Raw genomic sequence first — 22,936 nt, 5'->3', positions numbered from 1 at the left:
GCCACTCAGTCTACGGTATTTTGTTATAGTAGCCTGAGCTGACTGAGACATTGTGTAATCTACAGCATGTAATTTAATCTCTTTGATCTTCAGTTTCCTGATTTGTATAATGGGGATAAAGCTGATGTGAACTATAATGTTTGTGAATGAGCCTACCAATACTAAACATGACTAAACCAATACTAAACAATCCCACTGGTAGACAGTCAATGGTAGAATGGACCCAAGAGGTTTACTCTGACATTTAAAAGCACTTATGCCTAAGCTGCCTAATGATGACCTCGATTACTAGTGAATGTTTAAATATATTCACATTCTAACAGAACTCTATTTTTAATCTCTGGGAATTGTGAAAACTGGCCCTTTTGAGGCAAAGCAGTGTTGCCAAAAAAGATCTTTGGGGATTTTTCATTTCTTGCCCCTAAATTTGGCTCTATTTGTTCTGATGAAATGAGTGTTTCAGGACACAGGTTGCCCTCAGGACAGGGGTGACAAGAAACAAATAGGGTTAAGAATTTGGCTTGCCCCAAGGGATCTTGCCATAGCTCTTTTAGGTTAAGTTCCAGAAGAGCCACCAAGCTGGGCCCCATCTTGGGAGTGCTGAGGATGGGGATGGTCTACAGCAAGGGTGGGAGACTGTGGCCTATGGGACAAACCTGCCCACCACCACCTATTTTTGTATGAATTTCTAACTAAAAATAGTTTTTACATTTTCAGATGTAAAATAAAAAAGACCATTCATCTTTTGGTGATTTGTTGTTCAGTGAGTTGAGGACATTTCCTCTTGGCCCACAAAGTCAAAATATTTAGTTTTTGGCCCTTTTTAGAAAATGTTTGCTGACCCCTGGTCTAGCAATAACCTAGAAATACTATAGGTCAGTGAGTAAGACCCAGGAAATCAAAGAGGTGGTAAAAGCGTCCTGAAGCCAAGGGTGTTTGCTCCCTACTTTGATGATCTGTTGGGTGGTGGACTGGCAAGATGTTTGCTGCTTAATAGTCAATCCCTCCCCTCTTTCTTGTTAACAGAACCTTGATTTGGTTCAAGAGTCCACTCTTCATGAGCTTCAGGGGATGATTTTCCTGCTCCTAGCCTCCCCTAGTTATCTAGTTGTGTATAATCAAAAACCACGATTTTCCACCAATACCCAATTCCAGTGTAACACCACAGGGTTCATTCTAGTTTCCTTCCTTTCCACACTCATAACTACCTTCTCCTAGAGGGAGAAACCCGGCTCCCAATTTCCTAGCCTTTTAACTTACTTGATCTATCCACCTCTTCCCCATATGTACCAATCTCCTACCGTCACGGCCACCTTTCCTGTGCAAGTACCACCCTCCTTACACTCCTCTGGTTCTGACATTCCACACAGGCCAGTCCCTCATCTCAAGAATTGATGTGCGGGCTTCCCTGGTGGCACAGTGGTTGCGAGTCCGCCTGCCGATGCAGGGGACGCGGGTTCGTGCCCCGGTCCGGGAAGATCCCACATGCCGCGGAGCGGCTGGGCCCGTGAGCCATGGCCGCTGAGCCTGTGCGTCCGGAGCCTGTGCTCCGCAACGGGAGAGGCCACAGCAGTGAGAGGCCCGTGTACCGCAAAAAAAAAAAAAAAGAATCGATGTGCTTCTCACACCACCAAGCTCCATCTCCCCTCCATCCCCCCCAGGGTGACCACCTGCCTTATCTCTCCTGGGGTCCCCACTGCTTGACTAGATCACTTTCCTGTGCACTTGGGCTCTAAGCCTTGTGCCAGGCCAGCTTCCTCATGCTGTTGGTGCCCCACCTCTGACACCATGCCCTCACCCCTCACCTCTGCCTCACTTGGATGCCCGCCTCCCCCACTGAAGCTCAAACATCTGCACTGGGTAGCCCTCCTAAGTGGACGCCCTCCTCTGGGAGTGGCTATTACTCACATTCCACTCAGATGCCTACTGTGTTAGTCCCACCTAATAGGTTTAGAAAGAGGAAGGGTTCGGGTTTTCACATCCCTCCATCATTCTTTTATTCCTGGGCAGAGGACCAGGCCTGCCTGAAGGTTGTGATATAGGCTTTGACACATTATGTGTAATGGACCAAAACTGAACCTTTAATTTTTATTATATCTTATTTCCATCAAGAGAAAGGATCTTTTCCATTTCTCCAGCTTTGAGGTATGGTCTCTTGGTTTAGAACTAACAGACTCACCTACTCAGTCATTGGACAGAGGTACCAGTGAGTGGTACCTGACTTAGCTTAGTGGAAACCAGCCTTTCACAGGCATGTTTTTCTCATTTCTACTTTTTCTCTTTTATAAACCTCGAGAAATACAGATATCTTGACCTGAAGGGAATCCCTCTTCAGCTTTACCAAGCAACGTGAATATATAGGCCTTGCAGAATGATTTGGCCAGCATGCACGTAACAACATTTTGTAAACCGAGCGCTATACAGTTGCTCAGGAGGCTTTGCTACAGTTATTTGATGGTGCACACTGTCGCATAATTCTGTGATGCATAAATTGTGTCTGATTTAGAAGATTTATACTGTAACATTTTTCCCCTCCAGGGCCAATGGTGTCTGGACTTATTTTTGTTTCGTTTCCACTGTGCTCACAGCAAGAACTCCCACATGAAATGCATTACTATCCAGGCAATCTAACAAATAAGTAGGGAGTGCTGGTGTTACTAGAGAATAGATTTAACTCTCATGAAGTTCTTTTTTTTTTTACGAGCTGGCTTGTCTTGGAAAACAAGGAATTACAAAATCTTAGAATAATAGAATCTTCGTCTAGGAGGAACTTAAAGTTCATCTCTTCCAACAGGCTCCTCTACCCCAAGTCAGTAACTCCTCGGTAACACACTCAATGTTCTATCATAGTCAGTGAGCAGACATCCTTCCTAGTCAGCCCACTTCACTTTAGCTCTTCCTTGATCCTTCTCCCTGCTCTTATGTGGAACACATGTGCTGATATGTGTTCCAATACCAATCAAACACCACAGAGGGTTAGAGAATATATTTAATTCTCACCATGACCATTATACATTCTTTTCTTTTGGCACTTGCTTGCTTGGGAGAGCAGAGAATTACAAAATCCTAAAATCATAGAGTGTTTGTGCTAGAAGAGACTAGCCTAGAGGACTTTCCTTACATAAAGGTGAAATCTGTCAGCTATTGATTTCCTCTCAGGGATCCTAGTTCTATCATTTGAGGTCAAAATGAAAATATCTGTTGTACACCTGGTGCTTCAGCTTACTGTCAGCATTTCATAGTCTCCCCATCCCAGGAACCATTCCTGGTCTCTTGCAAGTGTCATTCATTACCACATGGGTCAGGAGGAGTGAGGAGTGGGCATTAAGTGTGAAAGGTCTCAGACTCTAGGTAGACTTTTCTTCCAGCTGCTGCCATATTCCTTAGCTGGGATCATATACCACCAGCACCTGTTTTGACTGCTTAGGGGCAGAGCAGGCTTCCTTGAACTTGTGAATTCTTTTTCTTTTGTTCTCCCCCTACTAGGGGTGCAAGGTTCTTCTCTCCTATTTTGTCTTCTTTGTTACATCCCTCCAATTCCCTTGTGATATGGGCTTTCATTTCTCTAGCTCGCCTCACTATGTTTTCACGACCACTAGATGTTCTTTCTTCTCCTAAAGATCCCACTCCACCTGGCACATAGTGGGTACTGACTGATACATATTAAATAGGAAGACTGAATAGCCTCACACTTGATACTTATATATATTTTCATGGTATTAAGTTTTCTTAAAACTGTGCTTTTTATTCTCTGTCACATCTTGTCAGTTTTTTTTGCTGTTGTTGTTAGAACCCCGTGCATAGAATAACCACACAGTAATTTTCTATGGAATTGAATTAGAAATCCACACTTACCTGCCCTGATGTTCTTCCCAGGTTTCCATGTTGGCAACAGCCCCTGTTCCTTGTGGAGTTATTTTCCATTTTTCCAAGTATAAACGCATATGAATGTTTTAGAACTCTCAATATATATTGCACAACAATGGCATGACTCCCTAGGAGAAAGTGTAAGTTTATGGTAATTGCACTTAAATTCTTTACAAAAATTTATTCCACACTGAGATGTGGAAAACCTGCCTCTTAAATATTTCTGGGTAATGTTCTATAGAATTAGTGAGGTATGATTGTCATAGAGCAGGTGCTTAACAATAAGTGTTAAATGAACTAGTGAATAAATTAATACCACATATCGGAAATGGCATTATATGGTCTTTTTCTATTAGCCCCTTGCTTTTCTACTAGGTAGACAAGAATGCAGGAATGCCTTTCATATAAAAGTCTGTCTCCATTTATGCAAGAATTTGCACCTGGATGATGGGCACAATCCAGTTAGAAATGGACTTTCTTTTGGTTATAAATAATATTCTGTTAGATTTCTCATTTAAAAGTAATTTAATTACATGATATGGGAAAAATCAACCTTTTAAACTTAACATTAAAGATCACACAATGGCAATACAATTAGAAGTCTAGTTTTAACTATCTGGCCATGAATCACAACAGGAATCATAAAATTTTCAGTATGGAAGAGGCTTTGGGAGATTTGCTCATTAAAGACCCTCATTTTGCAGATGTGGAAATGGACTCAGGGAAGTTAGGTAATTGAAATGAGTAGTATTGCTCCAAAATTCAAAATCGCTCCAAAATTGTTTGAAAATAGATGTAATTAGCTAAGATAACATCACACTGGATTAGGGTGGGTCTTAAATCTAATGACTGGTTTCTTCATAAAAGAAAGGAGAGGGAGATTCAGATACACAGAAACACACAGGAGGGAAGAAGGCCATGTGAAAAAGATTGGAGTGATGTAGCTATGAGCCAAGGAATGCCAAGGAATGCCAGCAAACAGCAGAAGCTAGTAAGAGGCAAGGAGGGAGCCACCTCTAGAGCCTTCAGAGGGAGCATGGCCCTGCCAACACTGTCATTTCAGACTTGTACCCTTTTCTGTTGTTTTAAGCCACACAGTTTGTGATAATTTGTTACAGCAGCCTTGGGAAACTAAGACAGTAACCTTCCAAGGAGTAGCAGTGACTCTGGAATAAAGGCTCAATCCACTCTGAGCAGTGGCATGTCCATTTCCTTGTGTGTTGAGGAGACTCAGAGGTGCTCTCTTCAGTGACTTTATGTCTTCATTAGTTCTATTACAGTTTGCTAGCCTTAGGGCTTTGCTTTCTGGCCCCTTCTTACTCCAAGTTGTTCTTACCCAACTCTTACACAAGTCACTTGTTCTCACATTGCTTAGAATCTCAGAAATTTGGCCCTACACTTTTACTGCTATTCTGTGCTGCTACTTCTCTTTTCTAGGTTGCTTTTACCCCTGGGCATAAACCCTGTCTATTATAATACTTCCTCAAGTATAGTATATGTGCAAAACTGTACAGGTACACTTTTCAGGCCATCTGATTGACCATAATACCTTTCCAGTACTTCTAGGCCATTTCAATGACTGACAATTCGTGGCACATTTTCCCCTTTGCAGCACATACAGACAAAAGGTAGAGTTTTTACTTTCTGATAAAGTCATTTGATGCACAGAAGTTCTAAACTTTGATGAATCCTAACTTATTTTTTCCTTTATTGCTCATGCTTTTGTTGTCATATCTAAGAGTCCATTGCCAAGCCCAAGGTCATGGAGATTTACCCCTATTTTCTCTTCTAAGAGTTTTACAGATTTTAGCCTTATATTTAGGTTATTGATCCATTTTGAGTAAATCTTGTGTATGATGTGAGGTAGGAGGTCCAAAATTTATTCTTCTGCATTTTGATATCCAGTTGTCCCAGCATTGAAGAGACTGCTCCTGCCACACTGAATGTTCTTGGCATCCTTGCAAAAATCAATTGACCATAGATGTATTGGTTTATTTATTTATTTTTTTTGCGGTACACGGGCCTCTCACTGTTGTGGTCTCTCCCGTTGCGGAGCACAGGCTCCAGACGCGCAGGCTCAGCAGCCATGGCTCACGGGCCCAGCCTCTCCGTGGCATGTGGGATCTTCCCAGACCGGGGCACGAACCCGTGTCCTCTGCATCAGCAGGCGGACTCTCAACCACTGCCCCACCAGGGAAGCCCTGGTTTATTTTTATACTCTTAATTCTACTACAACAGTATATTTACCTATCCTTATGCCAGTACCATGCAGTTTCGATTACTGTAGCTTTGTAATAAGTTTCAAAATTGGGAAGTGTGTCTCCTTTAAATTTGCTTTTCTTTTCCAAAATTGTTTTAGCTACTTGGGGCCCCTTGCAATTCCATATGAATTTGAGGATTGGCTTTTCTGTGTTTCTGGGGAAAAAAAGGACCACTGGCATTTTGATAGGGATTATACTGAATTTGTAGATCACTTTCGGTAGTATTGACATCTTAATATTATTCATGTTAGTATTACCTATTCCTTGGATATTTGATAGAATAGTCTTGTAAACTCTTTGAGCCTGTGGGTTTGTTTTTGGTGTTTATTCATAGGCAGATTTCAAAGTCTGATTAAATTTCTTTTATTGTTACTGTTGTTATGTCTTCCAATCTATTAACTTGGGATATTTTTCCATTTATTTAGGTCTTCTTTAATTTCTTTCAGTAAAGAAAGAAATTTCAGTGTACTAGTCTTCCACCTCCTTAAATTTATTCCTGGGTACTTTATTCAAAAGTGAGGTTTTTAAAATAAAATATTTTAGGCATGCAAAGAAATATAATATAATGAACACCTGTGTAATCACTACTCAGTTTAAGAAATAAAACTTAACAAATACAATTAAAGCCGCTCTAACTGCATTTTTCCCCCTCCCTCAGAAGTAACTGCTCTCTTACACACCATACACAAAAATAAACTCAAAATGGATTAAAGACCTAAATGTAAGGCCAGACACTATAAAACTCTTAGAGGAAAACATAGGCAAAACACTCTATGACACAAATCACACCATGATCCTTCTTGACCCACCTCCTAGAGCAATGGAAACAAAAATAAACAAATGGGACCTAATGAAACTTAAAAGCTTTTGCACAGCAAAGGAAACCATAAACAAGACAAAAAGACAACCCTCAGAATGGGAGAAAATATTTGCAAATGAAGCAACTGACAAAGGATTAATCTCTAAAATATACAAGCAGCAGCAGCTCATGCAGCTCCATATCAGAAAAACAAACAACCCAATCCAAAAATGGGCAGAAGACGTAAATAGACATTTCTCCAAAGAAGATATACAGATTGCCAACAAACATATGAAAGGATGCTCAACATCACTAATCATTAGAGAAATGCAAATCAAAACTACAATGAGGTATCACCTCACAATGGTCAGAATGGCCATCATCAAAAAATCTACCAACAGTAAATGCTGGAGGGGGTGTGGAGAAAAGGGAACCCTCTTGCACTGTTGGTGGGAATGTAAATTGATACAGCCACTATGGAGAAGAGTATGGAGGTTCCTTAAAAAGCTAAAAATAGAACTACCATATGACCTAGCAATCCCACTACTGGGCATATACCCTGAGAAGATCATAATTCAAAAAGAGTCATGTACCACAATGTTCATTGCAGCTCTATCTACAATAACCAGGACATGGAAGCAACCTAAGTGTCCATCGACAGAAGAATGCATAAAGAAGATGTGGCACATATATACAATGGAATATTACTCAGTCATAAAAAGAAATGAAATTGAGTTATTTGTAGTGAGGTGGATGGACCTAGAGTCTGTCATACAGACTAAGTCAGAAAGAGAAAAACAAATACTGCATGCTAACACATATATATGGAATCTAAAAAAAAAAAAAAGGTTCTGGAGAACATAGGGGCAGGACAGGAATAAAGACACAGATGTAGAGAAGGTTCTGGAGAACATAGGGGCAGGACAGGAATAAAGACACAGATGTAGAGAATGGACTTGAGGACACAGGGAGGGGGAAGGGTAAGCTGGGATGAAGTGAGAGAGTGGCATGGACATATATACACTACCAAATGTAAAATAGCTAGTGGGAAGCAGCCACATAGCACAGGGAGATCAGCTCGGTGCTTTGTGACCACCTAGAGTGGTGGGATGGGGGGGTGGGAGGAAGACGCAAGAGGGAGGAGATATGGGGATATATGTATATGTATAGCTGGCTCACTCTGTGATACAGCAGAAACGAACACAACATTGTAAAGCAATTATACTCCAATAAAGATCTTAAAAAAAAATTAACTGCTCTCTTAAATTTAGTGTTTATCATTTCCTTACATAGTTTGATAGGCAGAATAATAGTCCCCTGTGCTACCTGCCCCCCACCCCCACCCCAATCCTCAGAACCTGTGAATACATGGCAAGAGTCTTTGCAGACTCAAGTTAAAGATCTTGAGATGGTGAGATTATCCTTGTTTATCTGGGTGGATCCAATGTAATCACAAGGGTCCTTATAAGTAAAAGAGGGAGGTAGGACTCCTTGTAAATACATCTCTCCAAGGGCCAGATAAGCACTAGTGTCTCTAGCTTTTATGATCTATAGATGTCTCCCAGGTCCTGCGACACATATCTCCTTGAATGTAAATTATTAGGGATCTTCCTGACATCTTGGGAGCTTGACCTAGGGAAGGAACTAGGCCAGATTATACACATTTGACCTTCTTGGGGAGACAAGAGAAGTTTTATTATCCTTTTAGATCAGAGAAATTAACTAGACAGAAAGCTACAGATCTAATCTCCATAGTATGTAGAAAGTAAAATGTTTATAGAGGAAGTGAAGACAAAACATTACCTTTTTATCATATAGATTTCTGTCTCCAGAGGCTAGAGCTTTTTCCTCAGGAGCACTGAGGAATCCATGAAAGATTTTTATTTCCTCACACTGATTTATCAACAATTGAGAGTTGATGATTGTGGATTTGTCAATTTCTCCTTTGTATCTTTGCAGCTCTACTACTGGATACTTTCATTTAGAATTGTTATATATCTTTAGTAAATTATTTGTATTGTTTTCTTTAATTATAATGTAGTGACCCTCTTTATCAGACAAATTTTTAAAATCCACCTAAAATACAATACTGAACAAGATGAACACAACTGAAAGGAAATTTGATAGCTATATTGATATCAGAGGAGAAAACTTTAAAGCAAAAGCATTATTAGGGATAATCTTTGTCTTCCAAGCAGTGAATTTTGTTAAATTTATTATTGCTAGATATACTTAGATTCATTTTTCTCAACTTATTTTATACTATTTATTCTCTTTTATGTACTTGTTTTGTCCTTTCCTGCCTTTATTTATTGAATTTTAAAAGCTACCGCCTTGTCCCCATTTTCATGTGTTAGAAGATATCCATTCTATTTCCATTATTTCGGTGGCTTCTCTTAAATATTTTTGACATGTGCATTTACCTTAATAAAGCCTAAAGTAGCTTAATAGCTATACTTTCTTCCTGACTCATTAATGGAATTTAGAACATTTTAACTCTGATTACTTTCTCCAGTCTTAGAGTATGAATATATTCTAGCGGTTTTGTCCCTTGTTTTTTGTACTCCCACGTGTCATCATCCTTATATGTTTTTATAAGGTTGCTGGGTTTACCCTTATGCTTATTAAATTTCTTTGCCCATCATTACTATTTCATTTCACTCCTTTCCTCTGATTTCAATGTCCTTTAGAAGTTGTTTTGTGATGGGTGTATTAGAGGCAAACTCTCTCAGTCTTTGTCGTAGAGTGTCTTTACTTAATACTCATCCTTGAGTTGTAATTTACTTGCATGTGGTATCTGAGATTGGTAAGTATTTTCTGCTGACTATGCTTTCTGCGACTGCTAAGTGACATTCTTTTGTAGGTAACCTGTCTCCGGTTGCATTTAAGGTTTTCCTTTGCTTATGGCCTTTTGCAATTTCACTACAAACCCATGGTATCTTGATTATCCTGTTTGGGATTTCTTGTGCTTCTTAAATCTGAGAATTGTTGCTTTTCATCAGTTCTAAAGCATTTTTGTCTGTAATATTTTTGAGTTTTTTTTTTTTTTTTTTTTTTTTGGTGGTACGCAGGCCTCTCACTGTTGTGGCCTCTCCCGTTGCAGAGCACAGGCTCTGGATGCGCAGGCTCAGCGGCCATGGCTCACGGGCCCAGCCGCTCCGCAGCATGTGGGATCTTCCTGGACTGGGGCACGAACCCGTGTCCCCTGCATCGGCAGGTGGACTCTCAACCACTGTGCCACCAGGGAAGCCCTATTTTTGAGTTTTGCTTTGATTCCATTTGCTCTGTTCCTTCCTTCTGGAAATTCTATAAAGATATATAGAATATTGGACCTTTTTATGTTATATAATGTGTCTCTTAACCTCCTTTATATTTTCCATCTCTTTATCTCTCTGTGCTTTATCCTGTGTAATTTCATTATACATAATCCAGTTTGCTATTCCTTGTATTAGCTGGGTTTCTTCTGCTATTTAACTCATCTGTTGAGTTTTTAGTTTCAATCATTATGTTTTTAATTGCCATGAATTTTATTTGGTTTCTTTATAAATCTGCCCAGTCCTTTTTCAACAACAGCTTTTCTCAAGAATTTTTTTGTCTTCATCACCTTAATGTTTTCATGATTACTGACAATTTTATTCATGAAGTTATTGTTTTTCTGTTGTTCACTCTTGTTGGACTTTTTTTCCTCCCTGTGTTTTGTAATTTTTATTGAGAGCTCATTTTGTTGTGGCTTAATCTGTACGAATTCTACAAGGCCAGGTTTGAGGGTGTGTTTCTTTAGAGAGAGGGTATTTATTTCTGCCAAATGCCCCATAGTTACTACCAAGTTGCAAACTCTTTTCATGTTAATGTATCAAATACAATTACAAAGGTAATAAATTCAAGTTAGATCCCACAAATAATAAAATTCAAATTCCAATGCACACAATAAGTGGTCTTTGGTTACAAATTCTTTGGGAAATTTTTTTGATCCCAGGCTAGGTACTTCAGTTTTTCTCTTGTCAATAGCAGTTTTTTTTTTTTTTTTGCGGTACGCGGGTCTCTCACTGTTGTGGCCTTTCCCATGGTGGAGCACAGGCTCCCGAGGCAAAGGCTCCGGATGCACAGGCTCAGCGGCCATGGCCCACGGGCCCAGCCACTCTGGGGCATGTGGGATCTTCCCGGACCGGGGCACAAACCCGTGTTCCCTGCATTGGCAGGCCGACTCTCAACCACTGCGCCACCAGGGAAGCCCAATAGCAGTTTTTTATTTTGTTTTTACATCACTTTTTTATAATCCTGGATTTCTCTGTCTCTCTCCCTTTCTCTGTCTCCTTCTCTTTCTCTCTCTGACTCAGTTATGACCTCCAGCTTTGTATAAGCCTGGTAACTTTTTCTGTCCCTGCATGGCCAGTAAAATCTGAACCTATTTGTTATGAAAAGCAGCAACCACCTCCACTGTTCTCCCATCCCAAGCAACTATGGCATGGATCTCTTATTGTGTGTCTGGGTTTACAAAGACTGGGGCCCTGGATATTTTCCTTACTTTCTTGAAAACTCAATTATTTTTTAAAAACAAATGTTTGTTTTAGAGAGTAGAAAACTGATTATTAGAGGTTATGGGGTAGGGGAAATAGGGAGTTTGGAAAAAGGATATCAACTTTCAGCTATAAGATGAATAGGGTCTGAGAATCTAAAGTAATACATGGAGATAAATAATCTAATACACTTTAGATTAAAAGTAATCTAAAGTCATCTAAATAATGACTATGGTTGATAACACTGTGTTGTATAATTGAAATTTGCTAACAGAGTAGAACTTAAATGTTCTCATAAAAATAAATAAAGAGAAGTATGTGAGATGTTGGATATGTTTAATTTAACTAGATGGGGGAATCCTTTTATAATGTATACATAAATCAACTCACTATGATGTACACTTTAAATATCTTATAATTTTATGTCAATATACCTCAATAAAGCTGAAATTTTAAAAAATTTAAAAAGGAAATATTTTTTTAAATGTTTGTTTTAGCATTTACTGATGTTTTGTATCAAGAGGATTTCCAGATTTTCTAGTCTACCATTTTTCTAGAAATAGAAGCCAAAGTGGGTTTATTGATCTTTCCGAGGAATCCTATAACTTTAAAAAGACTCCAGTTCAGAAAATAATTATTGAATGCCTTCTATGTAGTACCAGCTATTATTTAGGAAAATTGTTCACTTTCTAGCAGAATACCACTTTAATTCAGAAAATAAAATAAATCTACCTATCTTCCTCACCATCCTTCTGCAACTATCAGTTTGATCACATTATATCAAAGGCAGCATCAGATAAGTTCTAGAACTCTAAATTCCTACCTTCAGATAAAATTCAAGCACATAAACCCCTGCTACCACAATATACGGATTACATTACCATTAACACACACACACACACTCACACAAAATGGTAAATTGAAGAGTTAGATAAAAATTCACATATTTTTTCAAAATTGTGAATGTTTTTCTTTGTGTTTAGATTTTCTCCTACCTCAGTTTAAGAGATGTGGTAATATGTGGTCAAGTTAATTGCTCCTGGTTGTTGATGACACAAATGAGCTCATTGTGGAATGGTGTAAGTAGACACGACCTGAAGCTATGTCTTTATTCTAGTTCTCAAAGGAGAATAGACTGCTATAAAGCCACCTGTAATGGGGAATACCATCTTCCCTGCTCCACAACATGGGGCCACAAAAAGTAGGTGCATTTGTTTCTCTTTTGTCCAGGCACAAGCCTGAAGGACAAGATAAAAAAAAATGTTATTTGAAGAGATTCAATATGAGTATTTTCTAATTTAACTAGTAGAAATAAATTGAATATTATTTTTGGATTGAAACAAAGCTCCATTGTAACTGAGTTAGGCTTAACATTGCCTTACTCAAGGAGCTCCAGAGATATATTGAGAAAATGCAAGCAAGGTGCTTACTGTAGAGCCTGCATGTAGGCAGCACTCAGTAAATATTAGCTATTATTGTTGGTTCAAAAAATACAACAAAGCAGCACAAAATATGGAGTAAAGGAAAAAAAACTACTGAGCATGAAATAGGGCTAAAATATACATGTACGCAAAGCTTGTTTGATAATTCTTAGTGTATTTACATGCACATGTACACACACACTCAGGAATTTTCTAATGCGGACTCCTAGGCTCATGCCTCTGTATTGTTCTTGTCATTGCACTATTTTTATACTATTCTCATAAACTAGAACAAGCTTATATTTTTCATTCCAAAGAGACATTGGGTGGTAGGTCTTAGCCAACAACAGAAAATAAACATGTGTTATCCCTGATGACCTTCCTTTTCTTTCTCTTGGATGATTGCTTTAATCTTAACAACTGTGATCATTTATGCCATCAACAAATGTTGGAGTAGTAACATTTTCCTTGTTGCCTAAGTCCAGTAAATAGCTGGCTTCACCACCCCTTCTTAATTGCTATTGATTGGAGGACAAATGATATCATGTGCTCAGACTGATCTATGAATAGGTGGTCAGGGCCATTCTGGAGAAACTTTGACAAAGAAAGTAAGAGGAGTTGACAAGGTACAGGGAATCTAGGCTCCATAAGTCAACTCAGAATCTTTACATCTCATCAGAACACCATCCCATTCTTGGCTATACTGCTCTACTCTCATCTTATGCAGCAACGGCAATAAGAAAATGTGCTTCTGTCTTAGTTAACCCCTCTTAGCTACCAAATTTAGTATTCCTGTCTTAGATGTATTTTTAGTACAAGGCAGTGATTCTTAAGCTTTAGAATGCATTAGAATCATCTGAAGGGATTGTTAAGACAGATTGATGGTTGCCACCCCCAGAGTTTCTGACTTAGTAGGTCTGGGGTGGGGCTTGAGAATTTGCATTTCCAACAAGTTCCTGGATGATGCTGATGCTGCTGGTCCCAGGACCACACTAAGAACCACTGATTTAAAGGAATAAATCTCTTACTTATGTGACAGATTAGGTGTTACTTTTTCCTTTGGAAAACCCATAAAGAAGAAAAATAAATAAATCCAAATGATCTGGAAGAGAAAGAACATGTACAATATTAAAATCAGGACAAATCTTGCAGAAAAATGGCAGAAAAAGCCAGCACTTCTGCCAAGACTTCATTGGGTAAAGATGAAGAAAATATGAGCATATGGCAGTGAAGAACAAAGCCAGGATTGGAAGTTAAGCTGCTTTATGTTCAGCAAATTTCTCTTTCCTCAGTTATTTGTTCTTCATTTGCAGTTATTTTTTCCTTTATTTGTGAGTGCTCAAATGTGGCGCAACTATAACAAACATTTTAGCACAAAGAATAGTTTTGTCCAGAAGGCAATGAGAAAGTGAATGCTCATATACTTAACCTTTTAGCTGAAAGATAGTATTAATACTACGTTATTGTTATCAACTATACTTCAATTTAAAAAATACTATGTTATCGTTTATCAACCAGCCTTGGCCATTCGGAGCTCACTAAACCTCTGTGCTCTTCAATTTTACATATAATCAGCAAGGTACACTCAGGTCATCTTTCCTTTTCTCTAGAACTACCCCCTCCAAATTATGAGTTATGAAAAGGCCATTATAGACCACACACTCTAAACTGTCTTTCCTATAGTCAAGGACTCAATGTATAGTTTGTGCTCATGAAAAAAGAAGCAGGCACACATTAATGATGAACCCAGGAGAGTTCACTGACATTGAAGAAGGGGGAAGCCTTGGGGCTCACCTGGAATTACAGGGGGCATCCAGGCCACTCTTAAGACAGTTGACTCTGTTGAGGGGTGGATGTGAGACCCCTGCCCTCCCAGCTGTCAACCTGGACTGGACATTTAGAATCTGTTTTTAATTAAACCTAGGAATGACCATGAAAAAAAAATCTATTTGCAATTAAACCTGGGAATGACCACAAAAAACCCAACCCCCCCCAAAAAAAAAATGAGTGGTGAGATGAAGAAATTTTAGTTCTTTGATGCTTTAAAAATATTTTTAAAGTTTTACATGCAAAAGATCTCTCTCATTTCTTAATGTTTTTGTTTATCCTTTTTAGATTGATTTTTCCACAGTAAAAAATATAATCACAGATAAACACGTAGTGTCTACTTTGCAAAGGTGGCGTCTAAATGTGCTGTGCTTGAATTTTCGTGGTTGTGTTCTCCGATTGAAAACTTTGAGATCAGTAAGTATGTTCATTACAACTGTTTGTCTTGCTTTCCTGTATTTTAAAATGGAAACTTCAATTACCGCCTTAGGCCATAAGAATGTCTATTAAAACTATTTAAAAGTCCTATAATATAGCCAGCTCTTGCTGGAGTGTATGCCCTGGGAGTTGGTCCTTTGGTCATTCTTATTGACTGCTTTTTTTTTTTTTTTTGTCTAACATTTTTCTATCTATATGTCATTAGTTTATCCACTAATAAAATACAATATAAGAACTTCTCATTAAAGAAATTCTAACAATAGACAGTAGAAGCAGATCTACCTTCATCTCCCTCAAACCCATTCACTTACCCCATGGTACTCAACATTATCAGTCTTTCTGTTTTTCTAAAATATATTTATGTATTTGTGATTAAAAATACACAATTTTAATTTTTAACATTAAAGGGATCATACTGTCTTATATTTTCTATTATGTCTTGGAAATCTTTTTATGTCAGTACATATAGAACTACAAAGTTATTTTCCCATACTATGGCTATACTGTAACTTATTTAACTTTCTTCCTATTGATGGACATTGAGGTTATTTCCAGTTTTTTCCAAGCTGTTTTGTGAAGTCTGTATTTAATTGTCTTAGTTCAGGCTGCTATAATAAAGTTCCATTTTGGCTGGGTGGCTTATAAACCACAAAAACTTATTTCTCATAGCTCTAGAGGCTGGAAGTCCAAGATCAGGGTGCCAACGTGGTTGGGCTCTAGTGAGGGCCTTGTTCTGGGTCGTGGACTTTTGTCTTCTCCCTGTATCCTCACATGGTAGAGAGCAGGAGAGAGCACTCTCTGGAATCCCTTGTGTAAGGGCACTAATCCTATTCATGAGAGTTCCACCTTAATTACATCCCAAAGGCCCCACCTCCTAATACCATCACATTGGGGGTTAGGATTCCAACATGTGAATTTTGGGGGGACATATGGGTTAACACATTGCATTAACCCATATGTCCTTTGAGGTACATTTTTAAGTTTCCATATGTATTTCTGGAAATGAGAGAAAAAATAGATTTCAAAAAGTACACATCCATGTTGACTTCAGATAATGAGAAAGAATGCCATGAACACATATAAATATCAACATGGATGGGTCTAAAGATATTAATGGACAAAAGCAAGTTGCAGAATGATATACATAATCTAATACCATTTGTATACAACTTTTCAATGTGTAAAATCATACCATACACTTTATATTTGGAAATAATTTCAATACTACATATTCAAGGGCACTTGTACATACACACACACACAGTAAAATATAAAAAGCATGCATGGGAATCAAAAGCCTCAAATGCAAGATAGTGGTTACCTCTAAGGTGGAGAGGGTTGAATGAAATGGGGAAGAGGTTCACAAGGGGTTTCAACTGTTATCTGTAATATTTTTTTAATTGAAAAAAGAAAAAACACAAAATGGAATAATTCTAATTGGTTATTGCTGGTGCTGAAGAAAGCAGTAGCTTTATATATGATGTTATTTTACCTGATCATGTATTAAACTATCTTCTTGGTTTTAAGTTTGTTGGTTGAATCTTTTAGGTTTTCTAGGTAGACTGTCATGTCATCTGGAAATACTAACAGTTTTATTTCCATTCATTCCTATTCTTGTATCTTTTACTTCTTTATTCAGTAGCAAGGATATGCAGCCATCTTGTCTTGTTCTTGAGTCCTTTTCTCATATTTTTAATGAGAATGGTGTTAATATTATTATATCTTTTAATTTCTGGGACACACCCTTCATAAAGATATAATGCTGCTCCATCTTTTACAGCAGCCATCTTATGCATGTTCCTCATCCAATCTGGTCATGTCTGCCTTTGGATTTTTAGGAACTATTAATTTCTGATCCACCAAGACCATTCCTTTCTGTTTTCCAAGGATATTATAGATTAAAAATCATTTATTTCTTGTAATTTGGGTAGGAGAGGAAAACTGAAACGTGCTTAGTCTGCCATCTTAAACCAATTTGTTACTTTTTTCTTCTTTTGCTCTCTCTCCTTGTGATTTGGTGACTATCTTTAGTGTTTTGTTTGGATTTTTTTTTCTCTTTTTGTGCGTAACTATTATAAATTTTTGGTTTGTGCTTACCGTTAGGTGTATATACAGCAATCTTTATACATATTTGATTATTTTAAGTTCCTAATCTCTTAAGTTTGAATGCATTTTAACAACCCTGCATTTTTACTCCCTCCAAGTTTGTTTTTGACATCATAGTTTACATCTTTCGTTTCGTGCATCTCTTAACTACTTATTGTTGATATAGATTATTTTACTACTTTTGTCTTTTAAACTTCCTACTAGCTTTATAAGTGGTTGATGTGCTATCCTTACTGTATATTTGCCTTTACCGATGAGATTTTCTTCCTTTTGTAATTTTCATATTTCTAGTTGTGGCCTTTTCTTTTCCACTTAGTGAAGTCCCTTTAACATTTCTTGTAAACCCAGTTTCTTTCAGCTTTTGCTTGTCTATAAAACTCTTGATCTTTTCTTTGAATCTGAATGATAGCCTTGAGTAGATTATTCTTTTTCCTTTTATCATTTTAAAAATATCACGCCACTCCCTTCTGGTGTGCAGAGTTTCTGCTGAAAAGGCAGCTGATGGTCTTATAGGAGTTCCCTTGTTACACTGTTGACTGATACATATTACATCTCCCCATCATTCACCAACACTCCACCTCCTGCAGAAAGAAGCCCCAACATCTCACAGAATTTAGACAAGTAGATTCTCATTACTGAATTGCTTCTATTTGCTAGAGCCGGAGACTTGTTCAGATTTCTCAGAAACAGACGTTAATTGATCCAGGGCGTAAACTCCAGAGGAGGGGATGGTTAGTAAATGAATAATCTGAACTGTTTAATATCTTTCCCAAATAATCAAGAATTAGGTCAGAGTTGACTCAGGCTTAGGACTCAGGAGAACTCAGCTTGTAGTAAATCTTATTTACTTCAGAAAAATCAAAGAATCTTAGAACTAGGTGAAAAAAAAAAACACTTGGGTATTTGGATAAAAACTCAAGTGATATTTAAACATATGTGTTCAAATATGTAGATCTCAGGATTTTATTATTTTTGACTACCATAAAATATACTTTAAAAAAAATCTCTTGAATTTCATCACCTACTGAACAGAAGGAAGTTGCAAAGGCAAGTTATTAATCAATCAAGTATGAAGTTGGCAGAAAAGGTGGATATATGTATATGTATAACTGATTCACTTTGCTGTATAGCAGAAACTAACATAACATTATAAATCAACTATATTCCAATAAAAATTAATTTAAAAAAGAAATTAGCAGAAGAGGAGGTATCTAATTATTAATTCCATCACTGATCAACTACGCTTCCCTGAAAAAATATAAACTCTGATACAAAAAAAGAGCAAATTTTAAGCTTTTAAAAATGTATTTAAATTTTGGCCCTGGGAGATATTAGCAATTCTAAATGACTTACTTTTGGATGGTCTGGATCAATTTCTATCATGATGTGTTCCAGAGCTTTATTTTCAAATAGCTCCCTGGGAATGATCCTGAATATAAAAATAAACCAATAAAATTCCCAGCTAGCCTACAAAAATTAAACCAGAGAGTAACTTGGGCCCTTTCTCTGAATCAGATTTAATGCCCTTATTTCTTTCCAGAACCCTCACATTCCCACTGTGTGCCTCTGTCTTCCACTGAGGTCCCACCTGGCATTCTCCACCATCAAATCTTGGATGTTTTATTTAATATTCCACTGAGTGCTCATCAACAATAAGTGAATTTATTACATCTCTCTGGTAACACTTCAAACTTAACAGCTACCTTCAATACCTCATGTTGAACAATGTGAGAATTTGCATTGAGAAACAGTATTTCTAAGTCTCCACCCTGACCCAAACCATTGATAAAATGCGCATAGTGGTTAGAACCTTACAATCCAGTGTCATTTCCTGAACCACCAGCTCCAGCAATTGTTCCAGCTTCCCACTCTCTTGGTTTCCTATACATATTAATAGAATTAACTGACATGACCCAAAGATTATCACCTGCCCTCATAAGTGTTTCAGGAGAAAAAGCACATACTATTCTTTTAGTGTCTGTTTCTGGAAGTTCTGATGTGAGGTAGCCATGACTAAAGGTAACATTTAGAGTGCTCTGTATCCTTGCACAGTAGAAAGGACTTAGGTGGACCTGAATCCAGGCTCTGCCACCTGCCAGCTTTGTGGCTCTATCCAAGTTACCTACATACTAAGCCTTGGTTTCCTCATCTAGAAAAGGCAGATAATATTATGTACCTCAGAGGGATCTTGTGAGAATTAGAAATAGAATACGTGAAGCTCTTAGCACAGTGTCTGGCCTCTAATAGGTGTTTAAGAAATGTTCAAGGGAATTCCCTGGAGGACCAGTGGTTAGGACTTGGTGCTTTCACTGCTGTGGCCTGGGTTCAATCCCTGGTTGGGGAACTAAGATCCTGCAAGCCGCGTGGTGCAGCCAAAAAAAAAAAAAGAAATGCTTAATACTATTTGTTATTTACCACGTTCTATACTTTAGAAATTTGTACAAGTATAAGACCAGTTGTTAAACTTTGTATGAATACCTTGATATAAGAAATGGAAATATATTCAACTCAGTGAAAAGAAAATCTGCTTAAAAAGGAAAAAGTGGTATTTCTAATGATATGTACATATTTCTTTGCATTTTATTTTTCTAATAGTACAGTACTATCAAAATACAAACTGATGGGGTCAGTCTCCAGACACTTCCTCTCTTTCTGGTTATTGTTTCTCCAGGTGAGTTAATTTTAACCTGCAACGCAAATCATGGGGCTTCTCTTGGGTACCACCTCTGCCCTCAGTTGCTTCTGATATCACTTCCCTTTTTGTTTGCTTCTTTTTCATCCCAAATCCTGACCCTGAATCCTAATTTCATCCTGTTTTATGTTCCTTGACATATTAGCTTAGCAGGAAGGGCTCTCAGATCCTTCCCACTGACAGGTGGCTTCCTAGTCTGAACTCTGTTAAAAACCCAGTGCTGTTTCCACATTTACTAGTGTTTATACCTGTTCAGAGCTCATGTTCACATCATCTACAACTGCTTCTGAGAGTCCCATCTTCTGAGCCGTCTCTAATATAATTCTCAGATTCTTGGCTTATTGCCTGTGGCAATTCTCCTTCAGGTCTAGCTTGACAGTTTTTTGCAAGGATCAGTGAAAAGTAGTTGAGAATTTGGGTTTACCAGGACCTCATTTTGGAGTGCACAGGAATCAGAAATGGAAATTTATTCAATGCACAAGCTGACTTACTGGAAAAAAAAAAAAGTTGGGGGGCAGAGGGGAGAGAATTACATTTTATTATTACTAAGCATTTGTATCTCTTCATTTTGATCATCTTTAGGTATGTGCAAGCAGCTCTTGAAAAGCATATAAAAATGAACCAGGTTTTTTTAATTTTCAAAAAGCAGTAAAAACATTTATACAGAACATTATGACCTCCTAACGCCATCATTAGGACCCAACTCCTGCAGGTTACCAGTGTGGAGTCACCATCAAAAGCTGTTCTGCAGGCAGGCAAGCAGCATGAGAGTATTCCCCTGATTACTATACTGTGACAACAATAATAATAATTAAGGGAACCTTCCTTTAGCTGGGTAACCTCGCCTAAACAGGTAAAACAGTTAATCAAAATCTAAACATGCGGTTTTCCAACACCAGTTTAGCAAATACAAAATTAGCTGCAACCGGAACAATTTCTAAGTTATCCCACAATAGTGATTCTTACACTTTGTTTCTTTGCTGTGTGATCCTTATGTATTTTTTCCCATTCATCATCTTCTGTATCCTGGTCAAATGTTTCAGGGTATGCTGGTAATTTGTCTTTGGGGCATTCTTCATAGTAACTCCGAACATATTTTCCCACAAACCACCCTTTGTATTCTTTGGGCATTTTGCACTCCAGGCCATTATAGTGCACGTTGTAGTGATGCATTAACCAGTAGTAGAGGTAGTGGATGTTGTAGTCACATCTCCAAGGGTTATCTCTGAGCCACAAGAGTTTCAAAAAATACAAGTCTTCTAATACTCCATAGTCAAAGTTTTGCAGACTGTTGTTTGATAAATCTAACTCTTCTAAATGTGTGAGTCCTAAAAAAGCAGCTAGAAACAGAAAATATTTATTAAACCAATTGGGTAATTGGGTTAAGTGCACTGTATATTATAAGGACAAATTTAAATTAAAAATAAGAGAGTTAATTCTCTCTATTGAAAATAAAGGAAAAGATTTCCCTCCCCGCCTTTTTCTCAGCGTTTTTACTTTAGAAAACTTGCAAGTACGTTCTCTTCTCTTTGAAATGTGTATAAATCCTTTAGAAGACTTGCAAGTACTTTCTCTTCTCTTTGAAATGTGTATATATCCTTTAGAAGACTAAAGAGGCCTTTTTCAGCTTTATGAGGATCGTCCTTCTTAAGAACCTGGGAGCCATCTCTTTGAAATGGAAACATCAAGGAAGAGAACACCTGTCTCCCAGTTTCTGTGGAGGGGTAGGAGCCTTCTTCCAAGTCACAAAATTACCTCTTGTCATAAAGATAGAAGTTTGTTTTCCTCTTGATAAAGCCAATTAGCTAACACAGATGCCAACTCACTTGCGAGTAAGGTTAGAATGAACAATGTTTGACAAACGGTGCTGTCAAGTCTTCTTACTTAAGAACTAGCTATTATTTATCCTGAAAACACGTATGTATTAGGTTGTATCTGCTTGGCTATACAGAGGGTGAGATTTCTTTCTGTCTCTGCAATCTCTTAGCAGATTGCCTGTGATGTACATCACATTCTAGTTTAATGCTTATTCAATAATAAAAGAATCTTCTTTCTCTTTACCATTGTGGAGAGGATTTCTGTGTTGGGTGAAGACTTCGGTTTTAATTATATTTCCCTAACAGTATACATGTCTAAATGCAAAATTCTGAAATATGTTTTTACTCAGACAAAGCTTTCCCCTTGATTAAATTGACTAGAATACAATATTTTATTTGAAAAATCAGTTTTAAGTTAGCTTTGTAAAAATGTACTTTGTGCTCATGTGCATTTTTTAATACTCACTGGAAAGATGCCACAAAAAAGGCATGAATTAGGAAAATATCTCAAATGTAAGACATAAGTGCATAAAAAATGAGAAACGTGTTTGGGGGTGATTTGACAGCTCTCTGGGATATAACTCTGAAAATGCCTAGAAAATAGCCGTTTCCCAGTTTCCTTCCCAGGGGGAAGGAATTATATTCTTGTATTGTCCAAAACCAAAAAAATGTTTATCAACATTTTTAAGACATCTGGTTGTATTTTGGCAAGCTATGGTAGCTATCAGCTTTGAATCCATATGTATTTAATTCTGCTGGAGGGTGGATAATTAAAACAAATAGCAAACACATAACACAAAATAATACAACAGAAAGCTTTTTTTTCCCCTCTGAGAGTAAAGAAATCTAAACCTAAATTATCCCTACTTCAGTTGATGTAAACTGACCAGCTACTCTAGAATTTACAGGTCAATGCTGATTTCAAATATTTTGTTTCTGTTTCAAACATTTTCTCATTGCTCTTTTAAAATACTCTCCTCAGAGCATACAGTGCCCTTATTTTGAATTTGAAAAATATGCTCTCAAACTAATACCATTAACTATTTTCATATCATTTGTTCTCAGACAAAACCCTTAATTCCCCCTAAAAGAAGTCTATTTTGGTGCAAAGCAATGACTTGGGTCATTGGGAGAGGGGAGCAGGTGGCTGGGGAGGAGCAAAAGGTCAGCCCTTGCAATGATAGTTCTGAA

The 22,936-nt window shown here is 37.7% G+C and overlaps 2 protein-coding genes across 2 annotated transcripts in view; one reads left to right on the top strand and one right to left on the bottom strand.

The window, feature by feature from the left end:
• The window catches only part of FBXL13 (F-box and leucine rich repeat protein 13), a 183,352-nt gene that overhangs the window by 52,015 nt on the left and 108,401 nt on the right, over positions 1-22,936 (top strand). The window contains 2 exon segments of the mRNA XM_089917767.1: positions 12,428-12,523; positions 14,981-15,113. Coding sequence (XP_089773893.1) covers positions 12,428-12,523; positions 14,981-15,113 — 229 coding nt within the window.
• LRRC17 (leucine rich repeat containing 17) overlaps positions 1,359-22,936 on the bottom strand; it is a 70,851-nt gene continuing 49,273 nt past the window's right edge. The window contains exon 4 of the mRNA XM_022554460.3: positions 1,359-21,268. Within this exon, the coding sequence (XP_022410168.2) occupies positions 20,871-21,268 (398 nt within the window). The 3' untranslated portion in view covers positions 1,359-20,870. The remainder of the gene's footprint in view (positions 21,269-22,936) is intronic.

This window comes from Delphinapterus leucas, chromosome 9 (genome assembly GCF_059928025.1).
Source record: "Delphinapterus leucas isolate spDelLeu-1000000601 "Yukka" chromosome 9, BTC_Dleu_Yukka2, whole genome shotgun sequence".
NCBI lineage: Eukaryota > Metazoa > Chordata > Mammalia > Artiodactyla > Monodontidae > Delphinapterus > Delphinapterus leucas.
The sequence above is the reverse complement of the archived record's forward strand: the minus strand, read 5'-3'. Positions and strand labels throughout refer to the sequence as shown.